Here is an 18,438-nt window from a genome sequence, read left to right on the forward strand (position 1 = left end):
TATGGAATGATCTGTGGCAAAACAAAAGCACTTCACCATCTTGATACAGAACGTAACACAGTAAAAGGCCCTTTGGCCCACGATAATGTGCTGACCTTTTAGGACCATAAGATATAGGAACAGAATTAAGCCATTTAGCCCATCCTGCCTGTTCCACCATTTCATCATGGCTAATCCAATTTTCTTCTCAGCCCCACTCTCCCGCCTTCTCCCCATATTCTTTCATGGTCTGACCAATCAAGAATCTATCAACCTCTGTCTTTAATATACATAAAGATCTGGCATTCACAACTGCCTGTGGCAAAGTATTCCACAGATGCAGCACTCTCTAGCTAAAGAAATTCTTCCTCATCTCCATTCTAAAATGATGCCTCTCTGTTCTGAGGCTGTGTCCTCTGGTCTTAAGACTCTTCTACCATAGGAAATAACCTCTCCAAATCCATCTATCAAGGCGTTTTACCATTCAATAGCTTTCAATGACGTCACCCCTCATTCTTCTGAATTCTAGTGAATACAGGCCCTGAGCTATCAAACATTCTTCATATGACACATCATTCAATCCTGGAACCTTCGTGAATCTCCTTTAAACCCTCTCCAGTTTCAGTACACAAAGAGCACAAAACTATTCATACTACTCCAAATGAGGCTTCACCAGTGCTTTATAAAGTATCAACTTTACATCCTTGCTTTATATTCTAGTTATCTTGAAATGAATGCTAACATTGCATTCGCCTTCCTCACCAGATTCAATCTGCAAATTAACCTTTAGAGAATCCTACACAAGGACTCACAAGCCCCTTTGCACCTCAGTTTTTTGTATTTTCTCTCCATTTAGAAAATAGTTAACCCTTTCATTCCTTCTACCAAAGTGCATGACCATACACTTAATGTACTCCATTTGTCATTTCGTGCCCATTCTCCTAATCCAAGTCTTTCTGTAGTGCCTCTACTTCCTCAAAATTACCTGCTCCTCTACTTATCTTCATATCTTCTGCAAGCTTTTCATCAAAGTCATCCATACCATCATCCAAATCATTAACATATAACGTAAAAAGAATCAATCCTAACGCAGACCACTAGTCACTGGCAGCCAACCAGAAAAGTCTCTCTTTATTCTCACTCTTTGCCTCCTGCCAATTAGCCAATGCTTTATCCATGCTAGAATCTACTCTAAAATCAATTTAACCTTTCCTTCATAAGCCCCGCATTTTCAATCATCCATATGCTTAACCAAGAGCAATATGCACATGTGACAAATACCAACACAATTCAATATGATCATAGTTGATCAGGCCCCAAATCTTCCACAGCACCAATGCCCCACAGCCCTTGACCCCCAATCTTTCTTTAAGCACCTCCAAAGTCCCAGCCTCCACAACCCTCAGAAGATTCACTTGCCCATGTAAGAAGTAAATTCTAAATAAATCCACAATAAACAACTATCCTGAAATTATATCCTCCAACCAGTGAAAACATCCTGACATGTATCCTTTCCTCTAAGAGAACCACAACCTTGTTCTGGTTTGGAGGCTTCCATGCCTCAATAGCCCAGACAGCTTTGTTGGCTGGAGTTAGGGCTTTATGCTTGGACCTGTTTGGCATGGGTGATCCTACCAAAAGCCAAAGGATAGAGGCCAGGTTAAGGGTGGACCACTGGTTCGGGAGTTCAGCTCAGGGCTAACAACCTTGACTGGTAAGACAAAATTGTTATGCAAACAGCAATGAAGAATCCGTCTTCCTGACGGTATTCCCCATTCTCCGCCCAGGATTTGCATGACTGACAGTAGTGAAAACCAAGAGGAAGCTACTGACATGATGAAGGAAGTCCTGAACGTCACCAAGACCTTCATTGCTCCCCTGAATGCTTACAGTATAACAGGAAGGAATACATCCTTTACCAGTATAAACATAGCCTTTCAAGGACCGGTGGATGCCAGGTCTTTGGAGGTGTTTAAAGAAAGATCAGGGATGGAGGGCCACGGGACATTGGTGCTGATCAAAGACCTCACCAACCCTGGACATTCTCCTTCCCACCCCCACGAACCAGCAGGCTCAAGGACAGCTTCTATCCTGCGGTTGAGTGGTCCGCCAGAACTCGACTTCATAATCTACTTTGTCATGTCCCTGCACCTTATTGTCTGCCAACCCTCTCTCTAACACTTTAATCAGCATTCTGTTATTGCATTTTCCTTGTACTATATCAATGCACTGCTGTGATGAAGTGATCTGTATGGATGGCATGCAAAACAATGTTGTACACTGTACCTCAGTGTACGTGACAACTACTAACTAATTTACCCTGCAGGTTTCTTCAGCTGCACTGACAATCATAATAAATTAACATTTCCAATCAGTATTGACTTTCCCAAAAGCATTTCCTCTGCCAGTTCGGAGTCTGGCAGGTGACGCCCCATTATCTTACCCATTACACAGACACGACAACCAGTGCCTTATAAAAGCCCAGCAACTGAAGCCAGCCTCTCTTTCCTCTTGCCTCAGACCACGTTTTAATTTCTCAGCACAGTTCTTGTCTGCTCAGGATGTCCACTCTTTGTGGAAGAAGCATTGTGACAGCTCGTGAATGGGGATGTTACACTCTGTCCGAGACAGACACACTCGAGAGGCAGAGACCAATTTTACACAGCTAGTATTGTTTCATTTTATCACCATGCTCTTTAAAAGATTGGAAATTAGTTCATTCAGCTGAGGGTTTTTACTTCTGACCAAGTTGCAACTGAACAGGCTCACAAGGGTATTTTTGCTCAATTGAGTTTGAAACCAACTCTGCCCTGTTTCTGATTCGACCAGCTTGCATCTGAGGTGTCTAGTTCTTAGCTCTAGCCATCTATCTATTTAATAGATAAAACCTCCTCAAGGGATGCAGGGTGGAAGCAGCAATAATTTAAACAGTCCTCTGAAAGGAGTCCTGCTCTATAAGTATACAGTTTGCACTGGTCCAACCGCACAGATGCCACAGCCATGAAAACACACCAGTGCCTCTATTTCCTCAGTGGACTAAAAAAAACAATGAGGCACGTTCCTACTGACCCTCACCAATTTTTATCAATGAAGCCTAAAAAGCATACAATCCAGATGCATCACGGCTTGATAGGAGAACTTCTCCGTCAATGACTTTAAGAATCTATAGAGAGTTGTGGATACAGATCAGGACATCACAGAAACCTGTCTCCCTTCCATGGACTCTTGTCCATTCTTCCCACTGCCTCAGTAAAACAGCCAATATAATCAAAGAACCCCCCCCCCACCCTGGATGTTCTCTCTTCTCCCCTTCCCATCAGGCAGGAAATACAAAAGCCTGAAAATACACACCATCAGGCTCAAGGACAGCTTCTATTCCACTGTTATGAGACCCTAGTATGACAAGATAGACTCCTGTCCTCCCAAATCTACCTTGATGTGGCCCTTGCACCTCAATATCTACCTGCAGTCGACAACCAGTGTCTCATACAAGCCCAGCAAAGCACAGTTCTTGTCTGCTGAGGATGCCCAGACTACTGTGATTGAAACCACCCACTCTTTGTGGAAGAAGTACTGCGACATCTCGTGAGTGGGGATGTTATACTTTGTCTAAGACAGAGACGCATTTGAAACCAATTTTACACAGCTGGGAGTCTGTTTCATTTTATCACCTTGCAATGGGTAAGATAATGGGGCAAGTCACCTGCCAGACCTTGAACTGGCAGAGGAAATCCTTCTGGGAAAGCTTTGAGAATTGACCAAACCTCCACAGACCAAAGTCTGGCTAAACAAGAATTTTCACACAGGTTTTCACTGAGAGTTGGGCTAAATACGAACTATCTTATGCAGCTTCTCCTTCCACTAAAGCTACTCTCTTTACATCCCATGGAAATCAATTCCTTGTTAGTACTGATTCCAATTTCCAGAGTAATGAAAGACTCTTTCAGTCAATAGGAGGGGCCCATGGCCAGTTCAGATCCTCTTAAGACAGTGGGCTTCAACTGCAAACTGAAATTTAAGGTACAAAGTGGATTGGGCCAGTGGAGGAGACCTGTGATCTTCTATCTTCTCTGACACATTCAGCTCAACAGCAGCTCCCGCAACCCCCAAAACAATTAACACTTAATGCCAGGACCTGGAATATCTTGCTAACAGCGGCTTTGAATCCGGTTGCAATGGATTCAAAACCACCGCTACACACAAGCTCGTATATTTCACCCAGCGTTAAGTAATGGGACAAGTGAAAAGGGTTATTCCAGTATCAAAGCAAAGCTGAAATTTAGAGAAGGCATGCCAAGGTTAACATTTCAGGCAGAACCCTCCCTCGGTCCCAGATTAGGGATCCAGTCCTCGTTAACACAACAGCAGGCTTTTCTCTGGATTGGTCCACAGACCACACGTATTTATATTGCTGTACCGATTTTTGGAGCCCCCTGCCAGTGCAGAAGATAGCATCTTACCTGCTGTAGAAAACATGTTGTCAAACTCGATGATTAGGTCGTCCTCGCGGTCGAAGCGGACGAGCGACTCGTCAATGTCCGGGTAGTCTTCATCCAGCTCCATTTCTGAACCTTCTTCATCCTCATCGTCCTCGTCACCCTCCTCCTCCTCCCCTTCCTCATCATCCTGCAATTACAAAAATATGCCAAACGGCCTGAATAACTCTGGCAGGAGTGTGCCGAGGCTTGGCTCCTGCTCAAGCTGATGCTGTGAGCCTGGTGTAGGTCTCTGCACAGCCACCACTCTAAGATACTAGGAAGGCAATGCCAGAATCCTTCCTATGTTAGAACACAAGACTTAGAAACAGCATTAGGCCATTCGGCCCATTAAGTCTGCTCTACCATTCCATCATGATTCATTTATTATCCCTTTGACACCCTAATTAATCAAGAGCCTATCAATCTCCAGTTTAAATATAACCAATGACTTGGTCGCCAGAGCCATCTGTGGCAATGAATTCCACAGATTCACCACCCTCTGGCTAAAGAAATTCCTCCTCATCTCTGTTCTAAATGGATGTCCCTCTATTCTGAAGCTTGGTACTTGATTCCTCACTATAAGAAGCCACCTCTCCACATCCACTTCTGGGCCTTCTAAACTCCAGCAAGGAAAGGCCAAGAGCCATCAAACACTCCTCTTAGTTGACCCATTCATTCCTGGAATGAAACTTGTGAACCTCCTCTCCCATGCCAGCACATCTTTTCCTAGATAAGGGGCCAAACACTGCTCACAGTATTCCAAATGCAGTCTAATCCAAAACTTATAATAAAGTCTCAGCATTGCATCTTTGCTCTTGTACTCTAGTCCTCTTGAAGTAAATGCTAGCATTGCATTTGTCTCCCTTACACTGACTCATCCTGTAAGTTAACTTTTCAGGAATGCTGCATGAGGACTCCCTCTGATTTCTGAATTTTCTCCCTCACATTAGGGTGAAAATAATCTACATCTTTATTCCTTCAACAAAAGTGCATGACCATACACTTCCCTACACTGTATTCCATGTGTCACCTCTTTAACTACTGTCCTAATCCAAGTCCTTCTGCAAACTCCCTGCTTCCTCAACATCACCTGCACCTCCACCTATCCTTGATCATCTGCAAACTTAACCACAAGGCTACCAGAAAAGGAAATATGCACCTACTCTCAAAAGCATGGACAAGGAGTGCAAGACCAGGAGAATGAAAAAGGGAATAGAGGAATTGCAGAATGGTACAACTAGTAGCCTCACAACACCAGAGAGCCAGGTTCGATCCTGACCTTAGGCACTGTCTGTGAGTGGTGCTTACATGCAACAGCATATGATCTCCCCCACCAAACATGGCAAAGACATGCAGGCTAGTTGGTTAGCTTGTCTCTGTAAGTAGCTCCTGGTGAGCGGCAGAACCTGCAGGACAGTTGATTGGAATGAAGGAAGAATTTAAAAATGGGATAAATGTTGGATTGGAGCAATAGGCATTTGATGGTAAGTACAGAGGTGATGGGCCGAAGGGCCTATGAGAGGTCACTTATCTGTGACACTGTGGTGAGTGTACAGATACAATGAGGATGCTGAACATTAAACAACAGCACACAAATGTGGGATGGAAAAATACATACCACAACAGGTCTGGGAAAAAAATTGACTGGTCAGCTTCAGTTTTTAATCATGGGAATTGCCATGCAGGATTCTCTGAAGGATAACTTGCAGGTTGAGTTGGTGGAGAATGCAATGATAGCATTCATTTTCAGAGAACTAGAATATAAAAGCTTTGATGTAATTTGGAGTATCGTGAGCAGTTTTTGGCCCCTTTTCTCAGAAAAGATGTGCATTGGAAAGGGTTCAGCAGAGACTTAGGAGAATGACTCTGGGAATGATAGCGTTATCGTATGAGGAGCGTTTGATAGCTCTGGGCTTGTACTTGCCAGAATTTAGAAGGGGAGTCTCACTGAAGCCTATGGAATATTGAAAGGCCTAGACATAGTCAACAGGAAGAGGACGTTTCCTATATATAGTGGGGACGTCTAGGACCAGAGGGCACAGCCTCAGAAATTAGGCACATCCATTTAGAACACATTTTTCAGCTAGAGAGTGGTGAATCTGTGGAATTCATAGCCACGGATGGTTGTTGAGGCCAAGTCACTGAGTATATTTGAAGCGGAGGTTGATAGGTTCTTGGTTAGTTAGGGCAAAAAAGGTTATGGGGAGAAAGCAGTTCAGAGGGATAATAAATCAGCCATGATGGAATGATGCAGCAGAGTGGCTTAATTCTGCGCCTACGTCTTAAGCGGACAGAGGACACAACATTTGGAAGCTGGCATTAGAAATGATTATAAAATTAGCATTCAAAATAAAGCTGGCAAAGTCCACAAAGAATAAAAGCTCTGGTTCAACACTGCCTGAAGTCATTAGAACATGGCATGCATTTGTGACAATGATGATAAAGACACTATCACACATGTCAAAGTTGGCATAATACCTGCAGTTAGAAGGGAAATGCAATGTGTCCAGGGAATTGTGAATGAGTCAAATTAATTGTAGAAGGGATTAAGGAATCTCAGCCACTATATTAAAAAAATAGAAAAACACTTGGAATGCAAGACTAATGAAAAGTCAGCATGACTTTCAAAAGAGAAAGTCTTTGGAAATTGTTCAATCCTGTGAACAGGTAAGCAGAGAAGACACAAATTAGTCATTTTTCTTTTTAGATGTTGCCTTACTTGCTGAATTGTCCCACAATTTTCAGACTTCCAACAGCTGAGGCTTACTTTGATTTTCATTTACAGTGAAAGATAGCTGATTCACTTACCTGTTCAAGCAGAAGAGTGTAAGGACGGGGAGCACAATTAGGCGATTCTAAGCATCCAGTCTGCTCTGCCATTTATTTTCTCTACTGATTTATTTTCCTTCTCAACCCCAATCTCCTGCCTTCGCCTTCATAACTTTTGACTTCCTTACTAATCAAGAACCTATCAGCATCCACTTCCAACATATCCAGTGACTTGGCCTCCATAGCTATGGTAATGAATTTCACAGATTCACCACCTTCTGGCTGAAGAAATTCCTCTTCATCTTTGTTCTAAAGAGATGTCCTTCTGTTCTGTGGCTTTGCTCTCAGATCCTAGACTCTCTCACTATTCGAAATATTCTTTCCACATTCTAAATTTCAGCATGCATCAATAAGGCAGAGTTAGAGGGTCTGTTGCAGAGACACCTCAATGAAACACACTGAGCAACATGAAGATGTCAACTAGCAGAAGTTGGACTGTCAGAGACTAGTACAATACTGATTCAGACCCCACTCATCCATGCTGGCTAAATTGTTAGCTCTATCTGGTAAACAGTTTTATTATTGCCACATGTACAGTGCAGAATGACATTTTGCATGTCACCCCTACAGATGTCATCACATCAGTGCTTTGATGTTAAAGATTAAAGATTATCTTTATTCCTCACCTGTACTTCAAAACATACAGTGACACGTGCCATCTTGCGTTAATGACGCCGTCCAAGGATATGCTGGGGCCAGTCTGCACGTGTTGCCCGCTTCTGGCTCCAGCATAGTATGCCCACAACTTACTCAAGTCAAGTCACTTTTTACTGTCATTTCAAACATAACTGCTGGTACAGTACACAGTAAAAACAAGACAATGTTTTTCTGGAACATGATGCTACATGAACAATACAAAAAGTACATTGAACTACGTAAAACAACACAAAACTACACTAGACTACAGACCTACCCAGGATGGCATAAAGTGCACAAAGCAATGCAGGCATTACAATAAATAATAAACAAGACAATAGGCACAGTAGAGGGCAGTAGGTTGGTGTCAGTCCAGGCTCTGTGTATTGAGGAGTCTGATGGCTTGGGGGAAGAAACGGTTAAGTAGTCTAGTCATGAGAGCCTGAATACTTCGGTGCCTTTTGCCAGATGGCAGGAGGGAGAAGGGTTTGTATGACGGGTGCGTGGGGTCCTTCATAATGTTGTTTGCTTTACGGATGCAGTGTGTGGTGTAAATGTCTCTAATGGCGGGAAGAGAGACCCTGACCCTAACCCTAACCCATGTGTCTTTGAAATGTGGGAGGAACCCTCGCAGTCATGGGGAGTACATAAAAACTCCGTACAGACAATAGGGGGAATTGAATCCCAATGACTGACGCTATTAAGCGTTATGCTGATTACTATGCTACTGTACCAGTACATGATCTACATTTCACCCTGACAGGCACCGAGACACTTGCCCTTTGCAAAGTCCTTCGTCAATCATGATGCTCCACACACTTAACATGGAGCTAAGTACTCTCTCCACACCTGAGGCCACCTTCTGAGTCCTATACCCTGCATGAGATCAATTGGAAAAGATGAAAAGTTGCTGCCTGACCTGCTGAGCTCCTCCAGCAACTTGTGTGTTACTTCGTACCTGTTTGGAGGAAACCAGAGCACCCAGAGAAAGCTCAAGTGCTCACGGGGAGAACCTCCCGATCGCTGGTGCTGTAAAGCGTTTCTCTAACTGCTAAGCTACCAAGGGTAAACAATAACAGAATGAAGTGTTACTGTTACAGACAAAGTGCAGTGCAGGCAGACAACAAGGTGCAAGGTTATAATGAGGTACTTTGTGAGGTCAAGAGTCTATCTTACGGTACTAAGGGACTTAAAACAGTGGAACAGAAGTTGTCCTTGCCTGTATTTGGCCCATATTTCATTTCATTCTAAAGCTTTCCTATGTGTCTCCACCGAAATATCTCTTCAAAGCTGTGACTGAACCTGCTCTAACTGTGAAGCTACTTTCAAGAGCCAAGCCAGAGGCAAATGAACTTGAAGCACAGAAAACGAAGGTGCACGTGATTAGCAATGGCATCCCAGATATGGTTAAGGAGGTCATGCATTACAAGAGACTGGAATCTGGAGCGACTCAGTGGGTCGAGCAGCAGATGTGGGAGGAAACGAATTGCCGATGTTTGGGGGACGAATCCCTGCACTGGGACAGTTACTGGGAGGTGATCAGAACTGGAGTGACAATGATGGAGCACGATGAGCTGAGAAACACACATTGATCCTTCCCAGATTATGAACTCCTGACCCATGTACATCCATAAACTAGTGTTGGAAACTGGTGGGACGGCTTTCAGGATCTGCAGGGATACTCTGCTGCATGGGAACTCTGTCTGTGGCTGCTTTTCCTACTTGCAAACTGTTCAGTTTGCAAACAGCTCACAGGAATGGAACACTGTCAGAACCTGGGGAGGATCTACCTAGATGGATCATTAACATCAGTAGCAATACATAATAAGACCATCATTTTTTTTTAAAAAGAGCAAACCAATCATATAAGAGACTGAAGGACAGTGACGTTAACGAAGAATGCTGCAGAAGCGTGGTTGGACCAGAGCATAATTCTGGTTGACCTATTTGCAACATCTGGGGCATGTACCTCTCTCTCCCTTGGAGAGAAAGCTCAGGAGTAATGCTGAGGCATTGGTCAGATCATATTTGGAGTACTGTGAGCAGTTTGGGGCCCTTATCTAAGAAGGGATGAGCTGGCAATAGAAGGCCCAGGAAAGGATCATGTGAATGATCCTAGGAATGAAAGGATTAACATACGAGGAGTGTTTGAAGGCTCTGGGCTTTGTATTTGCATAGGAGATTAGAAGAATAGGGCAGGAGGTAACTCATTTAAATCTATTGAATACTGAAGGCCCGAGATAGAGTGGACGTGGACGGGGTGTTTCCTATCGAGTCAAGAACCAGAAGGCACAGTCTCAAAACAGAACGACGTCTCTTCAGAAAATAGATGAGGAGAAATTTGGAGAATTCATTGCAACAGACAGCTGTGTAAGGAAAGTCACTGGGAGTATTTAAAGTGGAGGTTGATAGGTTCCTGATTAGTAAGGGCATCAAAATTTATGGGGAGAAGGCAGGAGAATGGGGTTGAGAGGGAAAATAAATTTTCCACAGATCAATCTGTGCAGGAGGCATAAGGGGCCGAATGGCCTAATTCTGCTCCAACATCTTAAGGAGTGGAGGTGGGGAGGAGAAGGAAAAATGTCCTGCAGTTACTCACCCGGACTATTCCAACAGAACCACCCAAAACCTGCAATCAGTAGTCCTGGAGTGGATTGGGGGGGAGTGGTAGACCTTGAATGCCTCCAAGTTCTCCTCCCAATCTTACAGTGACCTAATCCCATGGGATGCTGGGAGTAACTTCACCTAAAGGACTAAACCTCCAAGGACTATTTTGGAGTAGTAAACACCAGACTCACCTGGGGGTGGGGGTTGGTGAAGAGAGGAGAGAGATATGGACCTTGAAAGAGTCGATAAACAAGCACACAGGTTGGGCGGGGGGGGGGGGGTCCGAGACGCTTCCTTACCTGGTCATCTTCGTCTTCCTCCTCTTCCTCATCCTCATCCTGGCTGTCATCGTCATCTTCATTGCTCCCGCTGCTGTCCTCCTCCTGTGTGTGCTCCTCGTCATCAGGGTCCAGGATATTCATGGAATCTGTGTGAAAGGAGAACGGCTGTGAGCAGATGCCAGACAACTGGGCCTCACAGAGGATTAGTTGCAAAGAACCGACGTGGCCAGAGTTAAGATCTTTAATGTGCAGTCAAATAGCTCAAAGCATTGGAGGGGAAGAACTTATCTAGATACATGCAACAACAATTTTCCACATAATCAGATCTCATGAAAAAAAAGGAAATGAAGCAAACGAACACTGATGCTTTGTGTGGTTGCTCTGGATTTTGAGAGCATTTGCAGAATCTTGAGTTGATGCTGTCTTGCTGTCTGTTGAACGAGGACAACAGCTCTTCACCCTGGGGTCCTTCAGCACTGACCATGAAGGGCAGATGAAGCTTTGGCTACAGGGTCACCCGCTGCTGCACTAGAACACCAGTCCACATCAGCCTCCAGTTTGAAAGCTGTTGCTGATTTTGTTTCTCGGTGATGCCTCTGACAGACAGCAAAGTCTAAGGTGAACATTTGGAAAAACGACAGTGTATGGCAACTCTTGCAGGTGACCCCCAGCACATTCTTCGGTGTGCTGGTTGTTGACACAAACGGCGCATTTCACTGTATGTTTCAATGTGCATGTGATAAATTTGAATTAGAAGGATTACCACCTGCACAATGCATTCATTTCCAATGGCAGGCATCTTCGTGGGTAGCAATGGCTGTTTGAGATTGTTGACCAGTTGCCCCACTGCTTGTAATGCTTTGTCCCAAATTGCTTCCGACTTCTGAAAGTCCTCAGGGTGGGAGATGAAACTTTCATCACCAGGATTCACCCCATGTGGCCACATCATCTCGTCCAGGTAACTTCCAGTTTACAGCCACTGAAGAGACTTGGGGCTGAGCGGCCATGGGACAGAAGAGAGCCTTTTCTCCGTCATGATTAGCCCTGTGGGGATGTCACCACTGACAATGCATGGAACTAATCAATCTGAGTCCTGATGAAGGGTCTCGAACCGAAACGCCGACTGCTTATACCTCTCCAGGGATGCTGCCAAACCTGCTGAGTTCCTCCAGCATTTTGTGTGCATGTTGTCCATTCTGAAAGGTTGCAAAATTATCTCAATGCTTTGCAAGTCATTAGCTGATATTAATTTGGTTGTTCTAAAAGGTCCTGAGGACAGTTGGGCCTAGGACATTGTCTGCACCCGTATCTTAGATCAGATCTGAGGAAACATTGAGGCACAAGGACATGAGTGGCCCAGAGTACATGCTGGCTCCCTGGCTTCAGTAGTGTCTTCCCTGCCTGCCAATATTGAGGACGAGTGCACTGATGGGAGCCCCTCTTGTGGGACAACGGTCAGGAATGGCTCTGGACTGATCCGCTGATGGTTGGTGCTTAGCGTGTGCACTGCCCAATTTGCAAATTTGTCTGCAGGCAGACCCGGCATGCATTTCTATACCCTTCATTAAAACCAAGGCTGGTCCTATTGGTTGGAGGTCACAGTAGAGCGAATGATCCATCAGACTGCAAGGTTACGGACTCCATTGCTATGACCCTTGTAGATAGCCTGGCTTGAGATGCACATCTCAATTGGCATGGCAACATAGCGGTTAGCATAATGCCTTACGGCATCAGTGGAGGATCAGGGTTCAATTCTTACTGCTGTTCGTAGAGAGTTTTATGGTCTCCCCATCACCACTTGGGTTTGCTCTGGGTGATTCAGTTTCCTCCCTTGTTCCAAAGCCACATGGATAAGGGCTAGTGAGCTGTGGCCATGCTATGTTGATGGAGATACTGGTGGGCTGCCCCCAGTATATCTTCAGACTGCGTTGGTTGTTGACACAAAAGCCTCATTAAACTATGTTTGAATGCTTCGTTGTACAGCATATGTGACAAATAAAGCTAACTTTCCATCATTTCCAATTGATCTCATGGCAGGCCTTACTTAAGACTGGGTGTCCATGGGTGTGGAGAGGGAAAACTGAGCTCCATGACAAGAGTGTGGTGGCCTTTCTGACCAACACTGTCATGATAGGTGTAGGACTTTGCCAGGTCAAGCGTCTAAGTGCCCTGTCAGGTCATGTACCCGGACGACAGTGCAGCAGTTAGTGTAATGTTTAATAGCATCAGTGACTGGGGTTCAATTCCCACTGCCGTCTGTGAGGAGTTTGTATGTTCTCTCCGTGACCGCATATGGCTTTCCTCCAGGTGCTCTGGTATCCTCCCACACTCCAAAGACGCTTGAGTTAGGGTCAGGAAGTTGTGAGCATTCTATGCTGGCACGAATGATGGCAAAACCTGGAGGCTGCGCCCAGCATATCCTCTGACTGTGATGGTCGTCGATGCAAATGACACATTCCACTGTATGTTTCGATATACGCGTGACAAATAAAGCTGACCTTTTCTCTGTCAAGCTTTGACTGGGTTTATACTTCATTAGACGTCGTAATTAGGGGCCACTACATCTCAAGCATGATGCTGGCATCTGGAACAAGGTGCAGAACAGCCAGAGAAGGGACGATCAACCAGCACGGAGACTCTGCTGGAATGGCAGCTGCCTCAATGCTCCAGTCATCTGGCTTGATCCCGGTCCCTGTCTGTGTGTGGATTTGGAAGTTCCCACCGTGACGACATGGGTTTCCTCCCACAACCCAAAGGCTGCAGGCTGGTGGGTTAACTGGCTGCTGAACGGTAGAATCAGTTGGTTTTGATTGGGAGGTAGGGAAATGAGAGACTTGAGGGGTTGAGGGGATACTTTGCTCGTCCCGAGGGCAGCTACTTTTCTGCCTTTTGCTTGCTGGAGGAGTGAAGAGTTGAATTAGAGTGTAAAAATGGTTGCCTTTTTGTTGTTTAACTTCCTTATGCTTGCTTATAATTTTACATAATCACTGATGCTTTCAGTGAATTTTCAGTAATTGTGTAGCTAATTCTATAGTTTTTCTGGTTTCTCTGCAGACTGTGTCACAACTGTTTTAAAGTTTACCTCGTCAATGGAATGTGACTGATCTCTCTAGTAAGTTAGTTTTTAGTACAAGATGTCCACAACTTCTGTGTCTTTTTTCTCTCTTTTCTTCTCCTCCTTTGCTTTTTCTCTCCTCCTTACAGCAGGGCTGAGTTGGTTAATGTTACGAACACCTAGTAAGACGGCTATCGTTACAAGATTTGTGCCTTGTTCTTGACTTCTGAGCAACCTCTGGATCAATATCACCAGACCCTGCACTTGAGCTCCTCTCTGCAGTGAGTGAGAGAGAGAGAGAGAGAGAGAGAGAGAGACAGACAGATAGAGAGAGGAAGAGAGAGAGAGAAGAAAAAGAAGAGCAGGGACAATGGATGAAGCAGCTACTGGGGGGGGGGAATGAAGTCGTCAGGAGGGGGGGAAGGTATTAGACTGGTTGGGATGGGGAGGGAGGGAAGGAATTAGACGAGGCTGTACTACGGAATGTGAATGGGAAGGGGAATGATCAAACAGTGATCCCAAAGCTTTGTGCAGTGCCCATTTCTAGCATGCCGCACACACAAAACTCTCTTCTTTTTTTAAAAAAATGATGATGATGCAGGGTTCATAATAGAGGGTTTCTCCTTCTGCACAGCAGTAAAGACAGTTTGTTTTTTTTTAATTTGTACCTTCTCGGTTAGCCTGCAGGGTGGGCGCCTGACTGAGATTTGAGGGAGCCTCATCCATCAACACATCCTCCTGGGACTCATCCTCAGTACTTCTGCAAGCTGTAGCGCCGGAGGAAGGAAATAAAATAAAATACAAAGAAGAGGTGAATGCAAGGCCACGACAGTGCATTCTACATTTTTCCACAACACGCCATCGGCTTTGGGCACTTGGATTCTTCCTAAACACACGTTTGCACTCGGGAGCTCTAATCCTCGGGTTCTGAGTGTGCACGTGAGCGATGAGTGGCTCAATCGTGACCGAGAAGTATAATCATCACGTACACTGGAGCGGGATAGCTAGCAGTGCACAATGTTGATAGGGCCCCCAGAAATTACAGTAAGTTCTTTTGTTGGGAAACCGTTTTGTTTTGCCAGCGCTGTCAATTTAAATCTCAATGCCTGGTGGCTTGGCACTCAGTTTCACGCTTTGGATCGAGGTGGCTCGAGAAAGACAAACGAAGGGTCTTCCTTTGGTTTCTGGCAATACCACACTGCTCTCTACTGTCCTCGCAGAGCCTTCTTCCAGCGCAACACTTGGAAGGAGGTACAGGCGCTAGAGATTCACCAAAAGCAAACTGTGAATGTCAGCCGTGTGGTGTTAAGGCTGGGTTCAGGGCTCGGCTGTGTGTGTGGCTGTGAATATATATGAAAGGGATTTGGGGATGTGTTCAGGGAGGGGTGAAGGAAATAAGGGAGGGAACTGTGTGTGCGTGTGTGGGGGGAGGGGAAACGGTGAAAGTGAATGATGGAAGTGGGCCACAAATCAGGAACAGAACTGGCTTTCAAGCTGCCGGCTTCGAGCTACGAGCAGAGGTACAGGGAGCAAGTTTTTGCGAGGGTGCGTCGCAACTGAGGAGGAACAGGCAGACGAGAAGGGAGGAAAATACAAAAACAATTACTTGCATCATCCTTCAACACACAAGTGACACATTCTGCGTTCTCAATTCTTGCATCATCCTTCAACACACAACAGTGACACATTCTGGGTTCTCCATTACCAGTGCTAGTCAGGCACAGCATCGTATCAACCACCGTCTGGCTTCAACGTCCCACTATGTGCACGCCTGGGGTCAACATTAGGAAGGTGCAACCGCCTTGAGAAAATTTGCTCCCACTCCTGCTCTCTGGGAAACAGACTCAGCATTCCCACAATCACAGATGAAAAGCTTCTCATGCAGACTACGCTCTTCAATCACTGATTGGACTGTCCTAGTGAGCAACAGAGTACTGTGCAAAAGCCTTGGGCATATATATAGCTAGGGTGCCCAAGACTTCTACACATTACTGTAGTAATTTAATGTTCTACTGCTGCTGCTAACAAAAAAATAATTTCATTACATACGTGAGTGATGATAATCCTGATTCTGATATGGGTCTCTATTGTGGACTGAGAGTGGGAAGGGGACGGGGAGAGGGGAATCATAGGTGGGAAAAGGGGAAGGGATAGTGATGAGAGTTTGAAGCACCAGAGACATTATGTAATGATCAATAAACTGATTGTTTGGAATCAAATGATCTTGGCTGGTGTATCAGGGCTAAGTGCGTCTGCACTCTCACCACCAGCACTCCTCCTCTGCTACCTGTCCCACACTCCACCCTTGCCACTTGACATCCTTTGCTCCTGCCAGATTTACAAACATGCTCTTCGCTTCACATTGACAAATACCGTACTGCGCAAAAGCCTTAGGCACCCTACTTTATACATGAGCCTAAGACTTTTACACAGTACTCTTACATTATCACACTGCTTTGTCCCTCTATCATGGCTCCCCACACCCTGCACACCTTCTGGTTTCCAATAATGCTGCTCTGAAAGACAGCAACCCCATGACAATACCCTCAATGCCCTTGCATTCAGCAGCATAACCGTCTCCTTATACTGTCTCCCGGCTCAGCTCCCTGCGACATCCCTCATCAATGCACATTCACATTGCAAACACCGCTCCTGACAGCCCCCACTTGCTTATCCAACGCTAAAGTAAAATTCCTATCACTCTGGATGCTGGCTGACCCACTGGGTCCTCCTCCCTCATGGTTTGTTGGCAAACGCAACATGACCATTTCCTCCATCTCCACTTCACGTAACGGAGGTCCTGATACCGCAGCTCCACTTTCACTGGGCGCTCTCCAACATCAGAATTTAATCTCGCAGAGACATTGCTGGCTCAGCCCCAAAGCAAAATTGAAGCCTTTCAGCAGAGGAAACCACCACCAGGTAAAGTCCATAGGATTCACGTGATAACAGCAGGTATAAATAAGCACGTTTCCATTTATCTAAAATTCCACAGGATTGTTCTTACTACTGCCTGAACCTGTATATACCCACTAACATCGCAAAAGGACATTAAGAGATTGCAGAAATCAAAAGCCCGTATGTCGTGCTCCCGGGTTCTGGCAGAGAGAAGTGGAGGGTGTGCACGCACACTGTACCAGCCGTCCACTTCTGGGCGGCACATCCATCTTACCGATGATGGTGCTGCTCACAGTGTCCACGTCCCTCTCCAACAATTCGTCAATGAGATCTTCCAGCTCGTTCTCAACCTGGAAGCAGACAGAGAGAGAGAGAGAGAGAGAGAGAGAGAAGCACCTCAAATATCTTGCCTTTTTAAACAAGAGGAGATGGCGATGTCACTGGGTGCTCATGTGAGAGGTCTTAAGCCAGAGAGATCACGTGATGCCATTCCTTTACCGAAGAAACCAAGACAGGCGTTGACAATAATTTTAGCAATTTTATGATGATTTCTGTTGCTATTTTTATCCCAAATTTGATTTAACACCCACTATTATGGTGAACTCTGGAGCAGAGGTGCAGAGTTCTACCTGTTGCCTACCAATTTCAGAATCAGATTTAATTATAACCAATTTGGATAATAGAACATTAGAGCACAGTGCAGGTCTTGGCCCACAATGCTGTGCCGACCTTATAACCTTCTCTATGATCAATCTAATCCTTCTCTCCTACAAGACCCACTATTTTTCTGGCATCCATGTACCTATCTAAGAGTTTCTTAATATCCTGAATGTGTCTGTCTCTACCACCACCCCTGGCAGAGTGTTCCAAGCACCCACCACACTGCGTGTAAAGAGCTTACCTCTGACATCCCCCCTCCACTATGCTTCTCTCCAATCACTAAGATTTGCCCGTATTAGTCATTTATGCCCTGAGGAAAAGTATCTGATTGTCCACTCAATCTATGCCTCTTAACATCTTGTACACCTCCATCAAGTTGCCTCTCATTCCCTTTCGCTCCAAAGAGAAAGGCCCTAGCTCACAAAAGTCTTTGGCTAACTACTTGAAATTTGTTGTTTTGCAGCAGTAGTATGATGAAAATACATAAAATTACTATACCTTACAAAATAAACAAAGAAAGGAATAAAAAGGTAGTGTTCATCGATGATTCAGAAATCTGATGGCAGAGGGGGAAGGTGATGTTTCTAAATGGTTGAGTGTCTCTCTTCAGGTGCCTGTACTTCCTCCCCGATGGTAGTATCAACAAGCCATGTTCCGTATGGTGAGGGTCCGCAGTGACAGATGTCGTCATCTTGAATTACTATTACACCAGCATAGAAAGGTGATTTGTTCATTATGTGCCATGCTGTAAGAGGTGAGCAATCACGGTTTTTTTCCTTGACCATGATTGCTCATGGCAAATTTTTCTACATAAGTGTTTGCCATTGCCTTCTTCTGGGCAGTGTCTTCACAAGATGGATGGCCCCAGACATTATCAATATTCTTCAGAGATGGTCTGCCTGGTATCAGTGCATAACCAGGACTTGTGATCTGCACTGGCTGCTCATATGACCATCTACCACCTACTCCCGTGGCTTCATGTGGCCCTGATTGGGGCGGCTAAGCAGGTGCTACA

At 45.1% G+C, this 18,438-nt stretch overlaps 1 protein-coding gene across 1 annotated transcript in view; it reads right to left on the reverse strand.

Annotated features, from left to right (window-relative positions):
• The window catches only part of huwe1 (HECT, UBA and WWE domain containing E3 ubiquitin protein ligase 1), a 286,355-nt gene that overhangs the window by 88,482 nt on the left and 179,435 nt on the right, over positions 1-18,438 (reverse strand). The window contains exons 51-54 of the mRNA XM_063034669.1: positions 17,038-17,113; positions 14,534-14,632; positions 10,829-10,956; positions 4,440-4,605 (exon numbers count right to left, since the gene is read on the reverse strand). Of these exons, the coding sequence (XP_062890739.1) occupies positions 4,440-4,605; positions 10,829-10,956; positions 14,534-14,632; positions 17,038-17,113 (469 nt within the window). The remainder of the gene's footprint in view (positions 1-4,439; positions 4,606-10,828; positions 10,957-14,533; positions 14,633-17,037; positions 17,114-18,438) is intronic.

This window comes from Mobula hypostoma, chromosome 28 (genome assembly GCF_963921235.1).
Source record: "Mobula hypostoma chromosome 28, sMobHyp1.1, whole genome shotgun sequence".
Classification (NCBI taxonomy): Eukaryota; Metazoa; Chordata; class Chondrichthyes; order Myliobatiformes; family Myliobatidae; genus Mobula; species Mobula hypostoma.